At 36.7% G+C, this 12,297-nt stretch overlaps 1 protein-coding gene across 4 annotated transcripts in view; it reads right to left on the bottom strand.

Annotated features, from left to right (window-relative positions):
* Positions 1-12,297, bottom strand: part of cacna1bb (calcium channel, voltage-dependent, N type, alpha 1B subunit, b) — a 169,797-nt gene that overhangs the window by 29,680 nt on the left and 127,820 nt on the right. For all 4 annotated transcript variants that reach the window (XM_078794215.1, XM_078794213.1, XM_078794212.1 and 1 more), the window contains 8 exons: positions 12,051-12,252; positions 11,519-11,683; positions 9,404-9,514; positions 7,742-7,825; positions 5,021-5,137; positions 2,557-2,622; positions 508-599; positions 261-411 (listed from right to left, as the gene is read on the bottom strand). In XM_078794215.1, coding sequence (XP_078650341.1) covers positions 261-411; positions 508-599; positions 2,557-2,622; positions 5,021-5,137; positions 7,742-7,825; positions 9,404-9,514; positions 11,519-11,683; positions 12,051-12,252 — 988 coding nt within the window. The remainder of the gene's footprint in view (positions 1-260; positions 412-507; positions 600-2,556; positions 2,623-5,020; positions 5,138-7,741; positions 7,826-9,403; positions 9,515-11,518; positions 11,684-12,050; positions 12,253-12,297) is intronic.

The raw sequence follows: 12,297 nt of genomic DNA, 5'->3' as shown, positions 1-12,297 counted from the left end.
TCAACAATAAAATGCTGTTTTGAGGACTTCATAGTCTAAATAGGTGTATCCCAATGACAGCATTGTTAGATAGCTCATATTAACTTGTTTTCTGGTGTTATAATGCACAGAAAAGGGAAAGAGATGTGTGTTCATGTTTCATATAAGGATTGTGAATGATGGGCAAAACGTCCATCTATGTATTTTCTATGCCACCAAGTCTGAAAATCACTCAATTTAGAGTCGGTTGCATATAAAAACATTGAAAGAGCAATACTGACCAGGAAGGAGCAAAGGAAAATGAAGGAGACAAAATAGAAGTAGGCAAAGTCACTTCCACACTCCTTCCCTGTAGTTCCTGAGAGTTTATCACATGGCCGATGACTGAGACAGGATAGCATGATCTCATGCCATGCTTCACCTGTGGCACTCCTGGAAATACACAACAACAACAACAACAACAACAAAAATCAATAAATTGCACACAAATGACATTGAAAGTACGTCACATGGGACGTGTGTGCTTACCTGAAGAGAAGAGTCAAAGCTTGGAAAAAGGTCTGGAAGTTGTTGTGGTGATTTATAGCCGTGTCTTCGTTCAGCTCAATATTCCCAAACACCTAGAAGGACATCAAAGCAGAATGAATGCGTCAACATGCTTTGAATGTTGCTGATGATAACTTGAACAAACAAGGCAAGAGATGTTACCGGGACTAACAGAGTCTAACATCTCGATTCTCCCAGGATTGTGTAAATGTTTTTATTTTGACACCCACTTCACGGACACGGACACCAACAAAGCAGTTAGCATGCTTAATTTAAATCGAATCGAAAATCATTAGGAATCGTAATAAAAAAAAGGAATATTATCATAATAATCTGCGATGGGCTGGCAACCAGTCCAGGGTGTTCCTCACCTCTCGCCCAAAGTCTGCTGAGATTGGCTCCAGCATAACCCAGTGACCCTATTGAGCGTAAGCTGCATAGAAAATGCATGGATGTATAATAAAAATAATGCTGCACGGTGTTCAAGTGGTTAACATGTAGGCCACACAGTCCCGAGATCGGGAAGACTTGGGTTCGATTCTCCATTTGGGCATCTCTGTGTGGAGTTTGCATGTCCTCCCCATCCATATTAGGTTTAGGTTAATTGGTGACTCCAAATTGTCCATAGGTATGAATGTGAGTGTGAATGGTTGTTTGTCTATATCAGGGGTCTCAAACACGTGGCCCGCGGGCCAGATGTGGCCCGCAGGACACTAGTTTGAGGCCCCCGCCTTGATATGAAAGTTTAATGTTAGTGCGGCCCGCGCAAGTTTGATATGGATGCTGTATGGTATCATGTACCCAGAAAAAATTATTACGTTTGATTAATGTTCATGTTAAAGGTTAAATAACTGTTAATAGTTATCCTCCCTATCCGTGTGGAAGTGGTAAGTTTTTGGCTATTTAAGTTTAAAGGAAATAACTTGAAGGCTACCGTTTAGGTCGCTAGCTCTCTAGTTTGCGAGTTAGCATGTGTCTCAAGACCCTGCAGTTGCGCAATATGTTGTAAATAAAAAGAGTATAAATGTGACTATAGTCGTGTTTTGTCATGTCTACAGGGCTCTAATAATGCTTTGTTCATTTTAATCTGAAAAAAATAATTTGTCTACCCACCAACTATATGTGGTTTCTTAAGTTTTTATTATTTGCCGTTTTATTATTATTATTATTATATTTATTTATTTATTACTGATTGATTTGATTTTCTTTATTCTTGATTTGTTTATTTATTTTTCATCTTATTTTGTGTAGAAAAATAAAAAGTAAGATATTTGAGAACAGTGGAATGTTTTATCAGAGCTTTTCCAAAGCGAAGTTTTTTAAATTTTTTTGTTTTTAATAAATGCATTTTTTTTTGTTTTGTTTTTTTTTGGAAAACCTGATGAAAACCCAGTCTCACCCAGACCCGAGCTCCAGTAGCCCCCAAGTAAATTGAGTTTGAGACCCCTGGTCTATATGAATGACAAAGCCCTGCGATTAGCTGGTGACCAGTCCAGAGTGTACCTTTCGCCCGAAGTCAGCTGGGATATCCTTGCAACCCAAGTGAGGATAAGCGACATAGAAAACGGTTGAATGGATGGATAATAATAATAATAATAATAATAATAATAATAATAATAATAATAATAATAATAATAATAATAATAATAATAATAATAATAATAATAATAATAATAATAATAACAATAATAATAATAATAATAATAATAATTATAATTATAATTATAATTATAATTATAATTATAATTATAATTATAGCCCTGGCTTAGTTGATATTAGGGACTGTGCCCACAACAACAGCAATGCAAATTTCCTTAGACTGTTTAGTCATTGATTTCTTCCTTTGTCTATTCTGTAAGCTTGAAAATCAGAAATTGTTAAAGACAGAGTGTGAACAACTAACAGCTACAACATGTGCAGTGCCTATTTTAAAATATTTATTTGACCTGGAGCGTTGCTCATCCTACTCAGCTGGCAGTGACAGTTTCAACACAAAAATAACCGACTGCATTCATGACATTAAGTACGTACCTGCATTCCAATGATGGCATAGATGAAGAAGAGCATCGCAATGAGCAGGCAAACATATGGTAGGGCCTGGAAATAGAAAGCCATTCATTTTACACATGCATGGCACAGTATTCATGCATTCACGCATAAAAGCGTCCCTTCTCTTTTTGTATACGTCACTTTCTTTGCACACATCCAAACCTGAATGTCCACACAATATTTAGCAAATTCACCTTCACCTTCTGCTCTCTGGTTCTACCATATCTTACTTATTGTGTGGAAATATGGGCTAATAACTATAAAAGCAATCTTCACTCGCTAAATGTACTGCAAAAAAGGTCAGTAAGGATAATTCATAATGCCGCCTACAGAGAACATACTAACTCCTTATTTCTAGAATCACAAATACTTCAACTTGCTGATATAGTTCATCTTCAAACAGCTAAAATAATGCATAAGGCTAAAAATAACCAATTACCTAAAAATGTCATCCAATACTTCTCTAAGTTTGCTCATCATTCACAATCCTAATGTGAAACATATCTTAAACACATATTTCTTTCCCTTTTCTGTGCATTTCTGTGCATTCTATCTCAAGAAAATTAGTTAATATGAGCTAGCTAGCAATACCTACTTTGACGTAAAGCGATCACAAAAAAACAAAAAAGTGTTCCAAGCTACTAAAATTTTGTTATTGTAGCAGCTAACATGAAAAACTAATTAATTCACAAATTAACACCACACGTCATTAATCCCGAGTCTCAGCGATCATTCACAGACGGAAGAGTGGATACCGAGATCTCCACATTTTTACTACAAAGACTCAACAAGATGCTGGTTTGCCATCAGCAGTTTTGACTTGAGGACTGGTGCACACGTCTTGTGCTGGAAGATACAGCCATCCTGATTGGAGTGGATATCGTAATTGTTGTCGCAGCTGTTGTTGTTGACAGAAATAACATAAGTATGTGTATCAATGCATCGAGGAAATAAGTTTCAGTTTTAAATCATCAAAATACGTCAAGATACTGCAACTATTACATGTTGTCATCAGTGTACGTGTTAATGCATGATCACAGCGTGTATATCAAATGATGCAACCTTGTTAGAGGGATTCATACACAAAATAGGTGTGACAGCATTGTTAGCTAGCTGAAATTAACTTTTTTGTGCTGTAATATATGGAAATGGGAAAGAAATGTTCATGTTTCGCATATTGAACAAAGCAAAATTTGTTCTCAATCAGAAATCACTCCACACTCTTTATTGCTCTCTGGTTCTACCATATCTTACTTATTGTATGGAAATATGGGCTAATAACTATAAAAGCAATCTTCACTCGCTAAATGTACTGCAAAAAAGGTCAGTAAGGATAATTCATAATGCCGCCTACAGAGAACATACTAACTCCTTATTTCTAAAATCACAAATACTTCAACTTGCTGATATAGTTCATCTTCAAACAGCTAAAATAATGATAAGGCTAAAAACAACCAATTAGCTAAAAATGTCATCCAATACTTCTCTACAAGAGAGGAGAAATATGATCTCAGGGAAGAAGTACATTTGAAACACTTCTATGCTAGGACTACGTTATGCTAGCCATAGCATTTCAGTATGTGGAATCAAACTATGGAATGGATTGAGTAAGGACCTCAAACAATGCACAACGATGAGCCAATTCAAGAAACAATACAAGCAGTTGATGTTTGCTAAATACAAGGATGAAGAGTCTTGAACCAGTCATGATGTGCTATATATATCACTATATTGACACTTACTATGGTACACATTATGTCATTGGATGCTCATATCACCTCATACTTCGGTACGAGGTATATTATTAAAAAAAAAATAATCTTAAACGGTATTATGGAAAGCAGGAAGTGAACAAATGTAACAGTTACTGATTATAAAAGTACCAGATGGAGGGGTAGGATTTAATAAGCTTTGCTTTTTCCTACTCCTTTTGGACATGTGGAACTGTGAACTGATTATGTGATGCATTCAATTGTAATCTGATGCATGTTCAAATGAAATAAAACCATTACCATTACCATTACCAGTACCATTGCCATTTTTTTAATGATCAATCCAGGAAGCTGACATTTGTATTTAAGTAGCTACCTTCCAACCCTGCAGCAACTGTCCATTTTTGTTCAGCTTTAAAGCTCTCACCATTGACATTAAACCTGCTATAAATTCCCTCAGCTGCATCCAAGCGTTCTGTATTTAACTCCACATCCTGAAGGATTTAGAGGGGAGAAGCAGCTCAGCGTGGAAATCCGACTGCAGTCTTGTGAGAGCTACTTTGTCGTCTTTTTTTACAGCGGAAGAACAGTACGTTCCCGGCAGCCACGTGTGATAATTATCGGCACATGATGCGTCAACACCAAAATTTCATAAACCACCTGCCGTGCCTCTAAGCCTTTACTTTTAGAGCCTGACTACTGTAAATACATGATTCTTAGTTTTGTTGACTCACCTTGAATGACTGAACGAAGGTCCACAACAAGATGCGAATTGTGTAGCCCTGTCGCAGCAGTTTGATGAGCCGTGCTGCTCTGAACAGCCTCAGAAAGCTCAAGTTAATCATCTTGTCCTGGGGAAAATAAATAAGAACAGGGAAATGTTCACAGAGAGACAAACTCAAGACAAAACGGAGGAGTAATTTGTAGTATTTTACTTTTACTAAGAGATCAACAATAGTATGCAAACATAATACAATCAGTGCAGATGCTACACACCAAACAAAGCTGGTGTGTGTCATAAAATAGCCATAATTTTATCAGGCCTATGGAAACGTTTGGAAAATAACACCGAGTTGACCCGCATCACAGACCTGCGCTAAGAGCGATTTGAATAAGTAAGCAATTCCTTCGCTCGAAACTACTTTGGCATTTTGATTTTAACCTTCCTCTTGTGTTAGCTTTCTGGTATCATGTCTTATGTTACCGGGTCGGTTTTGACCCATGTATTAAATCATATAAAATACACTAAAAACAATAAGTTACCATCAAATTTGCTTCTCATGTCTTGGTTACCTTCTTAGGTTTCCTCATCCATGAAAATGTTGGTTTTAATACTTTTGGTGTGGGCATGTAGGCCTTTTTTTGTCACTATACCCCTCCATTTTAATTTCCAAAAATGGTAAAATGAACCTCAAAAGAATCATATTAATAAATTGAAGGTTCTTTTGTTACCTGGCTATTACTGAGGGATATAGAACATATCTCTTAAATCAATTAGTTGTATTTATTTTCTCATTTTAGTATTAATCACTAAAGAAACATCTATGGTGTTCGGGTCAATTTTGACGCATATATATTAATGTTAAGAAAAGGTAGAATAAGTTCTTGTTTTCAGCAACAGAACTTTAGTATAAAGTGAAATGAAAAAGCAAACAGGTCCAGATCTTGGTTCACTGTACTTCTTGCCATTCTTTCCATGATCCAAATTGTAAAAGTGAAATCAGCCATCAGTCAAATGAGTGAATTCACCTCACATGTCTGGACCTTGTTTTTCTGCTGGTATACTGGAAAAGCGGTCAAAATGAGAATCCCCTGAAGCTTACATGATGAGAAGAGGAGCTGGTTGTCATTGTGTTGGCTAATTGTACACTTATGATTTCAGTTGTGGCTCAAAATATTGCTTTATAGTCATATTATTATAACCGGGTCCAAACCGACCCTAACAATACAGTGGTCATTATTTCATCCAGACCATTTTAAAATTTTCCTGTTTCCTGACAAAGTCAAAAAGCCTTAATGCAATAAACAAATGTTATGTGATTCTTTTTATGCATTAAAATGTACAGGTGCCGACCCTAACACAAGAGGAGGGTTAACTGGTTTCTGTTTTTTATTTATCCAGCATGAGCCTGGGTAAGGAAGACTTAAGAACGACTTGAGGATTATTCAGTAAAAAAACAAGCCAGTTTTACCAAGTTGCATGGAGGACTCACTTTTAAAGACATTTAGAAAAAATAAAATAAATAAATACATTTATATTATATTAATATTAATATATATTAATAAATTAATTAATAATTAATATTATATAAACCTAATATATATTTATATTAATATTATTAATTAATACCAATATTAAGTATGCTGACTTTGACTTAAATTCTGAAGCGTGGTTCGGCACTTTAAATCTGTGAATATCGGAATGTAGCAACATGAGCGGCGAGTTAAAACAGGAGTGCTGATTGGCACGTCTTAATCCAAATACATAAATGTCGGAAAATAAGTATGTTGGAGTGTTATCAGCAGTGAATATAATTGGCACGTTTGTAGATTTTCCGTCACGTCATGTCACTTTGGCAGGGAAAACGTACATCTACACGAACCCCCCCTTACCGTAAATGCTCTGCAACCAAGGCTCCGTTGTGTTGCTTTTGTCTCTCATCATATAAATCATATATATATATATATTTAACAGTATAGCTGGTGGCTCGACTAATAAAACTATAAAACCAAGTACATCATCATTAGCAGCTAGACATCACTTACATTAAACTAATGTCGAAGAAAAAAAAAAAAAGAAAGAAGAGAGAAAAAAAAGAAAAAAAACCAAAAAGACATTTAGACTAAGACTTTTTAAAGGAGGAAGAAAAACAAAAGGCAGGGTTACTGGAAGACTCAGCTGGCAAGAAAAGCCACTTACCGTCTTTGTGTCAGATGTGACACAGGGGGCAGAGTGAGGGCACAGGCGCCAGGAAAGACAACAGCAGAGAGTGGAGAATACCACAAGAAAAAACAAAGAAAGTAACGTGAGAGAAAAGAGACCACAATCACAGACTGACAATCACATGATGAGAAAGTCACACAGAGATAGAAAGTGCCTCTGGCACAGAGAAAGCCAAAAACACCCAAACACAAGCTTCCATTTCGGGTATTAGCCTTGCAGCATGTCACCATGTCAGTCCATTAAATGTACATCAAAAGCATCCAAAGTGGCCTATTGTAAAAATAAAATGAATGAATGAATAATTAGATATATTATTAGGTATTGCACTAATGTGCTTTGTCACCTCAAAAACAGAGTTGCTGCTTCCTACATTGGATTGATTTGATCATATTTAATGCAAAAATGCACCACATCTTTCCATTTTCTGCATGTGGTCTTCGGTGGAAAATGTTTGGACACCCCCCTGATGTTCATCCACCAGCTCCTGGTAAATATCTACCGCAGGTCTTACCTTAATCTCTGTTACCAAGATGTCTGTGATGCTTCCCAGCACTGTTACAAAATCAAACACATTCCAAGCTGCTTTCAGGTAGTTCTGAAAAATAAGAAATATTAATATTAATAAGACTTTAAAAGAAAATGCATAGTCTATACAGTAATCCCTTGTTCATCGAGGTTAATTTGTTCTTGACTTGAGAGGCAGGGTACACCCTGGACTGGTTGCCAATCACAGGGAACATACAGACAAACAACCATTCACACTCACATTCATACCTATGGACAATTTGGAGTCACCAATTAACCTACAGTAAAGAGATAGAGGGCACCTTACAGGAATACTCCACCAACATTTGAGCCATTTCTCAAAAGTTTAACATCAATATGATTGCATTTTTACATTAATCCAATTTATCTGTTCTAAACACCTAAAAATATTAAAAACATTTTTTTAGAGAGAATTCCTAATTTATCGTGGTTAAGTGGTTCCATACCTAACCATGATAATAAGAGAATTTCTGTGAAATATGATTCCTTATTTATAAACTCAATTTTTTTAATAGAGCACAGAAAACAATCTTTTATATAACATTATTAGAGCCCTCTGCACATGAAATAACACCCCTATAGTCACCTTTACAGTCATTCATTCAGTCATTTTCTACAGCTTATCCTCACGAGGGTCGCGGGGGTGCTGGAGCCTATCCCAGCTGTCTTCGGGCGAGAGGCGGGGTACACCCTGGACTGGTCGCCAGCCAACCACAGGGCACATATAGACAAACAACCATTCACACTCACATTCATACCTATGGACAATTTGGAGTCGCCAATTAACCTAGCATGTTTTTGGAATGTGGGAGGAAACCGGAGTACCCGGAGAAAACCCACGCATGCACGGGGAGAACATGCAAACTCCACACAGAGATAGCTGAGGGTGGAATCGAACCCTGGTCTCCTAGCTGTGAGGTCGCTAACCACTCGACGGCCATGCCACCCACCTTTTAAATACAGTTTAAAATTACTAAAGCCCTCGAGACACAAAATAACACCCCTATAGTCACCTTTACACCCCTATTACCCAATATAGTAAACATAATAAAACAAAAACATGCCATATAAGACATTATTAGTAAGCATCTGTTCCCTCAGGGAGCTGAGTGACATTTGGGGGTTCGTAGTTGAGTTTCATCTTTGCATGGAAACGTCACATTATTATTAGTGTCCATGGTGGGTGATGAAAATGAACAAATCATAGTGGAAAAAGAGAACGTGGAAGGCGGAAAATCACTTTATGAACAGCATATTTGGAATAAATAGTCTAAATAATAATAAGCTAAGATGACTTGTTAGTTATAGGCAAAGAGCGGTTCATTTGCTTTGTCTTGTGTGAGAAAAGCAATTTAAGAAATGGAACAATGCCAGCCATGAAACATTTTGTGCCAGATGGCTCCATGTTGACTTGCACTCTATCTTTGAACCTTCACCACTTTATTTCTTTTTTATTGCTTTCAGTAATTATGCATATTAGTTTTTCCATCTGAGACTTAAAAGTCAATATTCCTACAGTTTTTATGTATTGTTTTCCATGGTGCTGAAAAAAAAACACAATTCACGACTGAATAATTAGTCATCACATAACAAGTATTAGTAGAGAAGAAAAGGAGAACGTTCTCACCAGTGGACCAAATGCAATAACCTTAAGGATGCACTCCAGAGTGAAGAGAGCGGTGAAGACGATGTTCAAGTATTTCAGCATGGACTCGTATATGTCTGGAGCGCCGTAAAACTGGGGAGGAAAGGCACAAAAGAAAAATTGTGGCTGATGAAAGATTGTGTTTAGTTGGTAGCAGGTAATGACAGCAATCTGGCAAATATACTTCAGACGCCATGCTCAGGCGTTCCATACTATGATCATACTAAGATCACCAAAGTATGAATGAAAACATAATGCAACACCATCTTTTCCTGTTGCTTCAAGGAAAAAATATAAAATACTACTGTAAAGTTGTTTAAAATGTAAATTTAAAATCTATTTTAATTGCCGGAACTAACATTGCAGACGTAACAGACCTGCCAATGTTGAAGAAATATTATGCTAGAGATTTTTCATTTCCCCAATAGAAAATAAATGCATCACGATTATCCAACATACAGTGGAACCTTGGCTAGGGTACGCCTTTTTTGGTTAACATAAAAAATGCACAGAAAAAATTGTGCACATCTTGCCGTGTTATTAATAATACACTCTGTGAGTTCAGCTGTGTTCTTAATGTATTTTTAATCACAAAACATCCTCGTTTGCAGTCTATTAGCATGTTACTATATTGTGATTCCTCATTTATCGTGCTTAATTGGTTCCAGAAGCTACTGTGGTAAGTAAAGTAGGATTCCTCATTCATACAGTAAATACAATAATTTCATAGTTAAAGCTTAGAAAACCTGATCATGACCATCTAAATACAGTATTTTCTGGACTATAAGTCGCTCCGGAGTATAAAAATGCATAATTAGGTTGAAAAAAACATACATATAAGTCGCACTGGAGTATAAGTCGCATTTTTTGCAGGTAATTTATTTTACAAATTACTTGACCAAAACAGACATTATGTCCTCTTGGAAGGCAAGTTCTAAAAATAAAAAAATAGAGGCTAAATAGAGGCTAAGATATGCTAACACAATGGTTATTCACCTGCAAGAATAATAATAAAAATAATAAAAATAAACATGACTAGAAAAGGTGTCCAGTGTTTATGTAGCATAAAGAGTTTTTTCATTTATAAGTCGCTCTGGAGTATAAGTTGCAGGAACAGCCAACCTATGAAAAAAGTGTGACTTATAGTCCGGAAAATATATTATTATTTTTTTTATATTAGAGCATGAAACACCTCTGTAGTCACCTCCACACTTGTATTACCCAATTATGAGTGAAGAGTGATTGAATTAAAACCCTGCTGTAGGAAAATTCACTTATTAACTGTGATAAATGAGGGACTAATGTACAGCAGACAAAATAACAACCATTCACAACCATTCTCACTCACATTTATACCTATGAACAATTTGGAGTCTGCAGTTAGCCTAACATGACTATTTTCGGAATGTCAACAATCACATCTACAATGAAGGTAAAGCTAAACTTACATTTAAAATTTGTAATTTTAATTCATCATTTATATGATATTTGGAAATGTTTTCTGCATTTTTAGGTTTTCTGGAACAAATGAATCAGATTTACATCATATCTTATGAGAAAAAATGATTCGGTTAGAGTATGTTTCAGTTAGAGTCGCTGACCAAGGACGCTAACCAAGGTTCCACTGTATTCTTTCATTCCAGATTATTATTCATTCATTCATTCATTCATTTTCTACTGCTTAGCCTCACGAGGGTCGCGGGGGTGCTGGAGCCTATCCCAGCTGTCTTCCGGCGAGAGGCGGGGTACACCCTGGACTGGTGACCAGCCAATCACAGGACACATATAGACAAACAACCATTCACACTCACATTCATACCTATGGACAATTTGGAGTCGCCAATTAACCTAGCATGTTTTTGGAATGGCCGAGCGTGTAATTGAAACCCTGGTCTCCTAGCTGTGAGGTCTACGCGCTAACCACTCGACCGCCGTGCCACCCAGATTATTATTACAGATGTAAAATTGGAATTTTAGATTCATTATTTAATTGGCTCTACTGTTGCAATGTAAGTGTAAATCTTTCTCTCTGTTGTCTATTTGTAAATCATGCCTCCAAGGGAAGTCAAGTCTGCATTTTTCTGCCTGAGGACTCACCTTCATCATCAGCACCACAGTGTTGAGGGCAATTAAAGTCATGATGGCATACTCGAAAGGCGGCGACACCACAAATTTCCACATCCGATACTGGAAGGACTGCTTGTCGTCCGGCATGTACCTTGTCAAAGGCCTGGCGTTTATGGCAAAATCAATACAAGCCCTCTGTTTGATTAGAAGACAAAGCAAAAACACACAATTACTATTATTATTAAAATATAATTTTTGCTTGGCTCCTATTATCATAAAAGGAAATTGCATTTGGAAAATGCAGTATTATTGTGATCAGAAGCCAATAATGCAATGGTAAAAAGTGACTGTTAAGCAATGAAGCTTAGAAAACTAACCTCAATTTGGATTTTGGTCTGTTAGTAAAATGTAACAGTTCATACATTTTGTCTCGTACTTAGATTTTCAATGAGAGATTTGCAGTACAAAACAGTACCATGTCGTTGTCCAGCTACAATAACCTAGACATAAAAATGCTCTCTAATTGTGGATAAAAGCATGAGAAACGGCAGCGCACTCATACCTCGTTCTTTTCCAGGCTGCACTCAGACATAGCTTTGTCTCCCTGCTCCTGGAAGGTGATGATAATCAAAGCCACAAATATGTTGACAAAGAAGAAAGGGAACACCACAAAGTACACCACATAAAAGATGGATGTCTCCATGCGGAAGCCTGGGCTGGGACCCTGGTCCTCATAGGTGGCATCGACTGAATGCTTCAGCACCCTGGAAGGAAGTGAAAGGGGATTTAAGAGTGATGATTCACGTACG

Source organism: Doryrhamphus excisus, linkage group LG10, assembly GCF_037039965.1.
Source record: "Doryrhamphus excisus strain RoL-2023G ecotype Guam linkage group LG10, RoL_Dexc_Guam_v1.1, whole genome shotgun sequence".
NCBI classification, from domain to species: domain Eukaryota; kingdom Metazoa; phylum Chordata; class Actinopteri; order Syngnathiformes; family Syngnathidae; genus Doryrhamphus; species Doryrhamphus excisus.
Note: the sequence above shows the minus strand (reverse complement) of the source record. Positions and strands in the feature narration are given on the sequence as shown.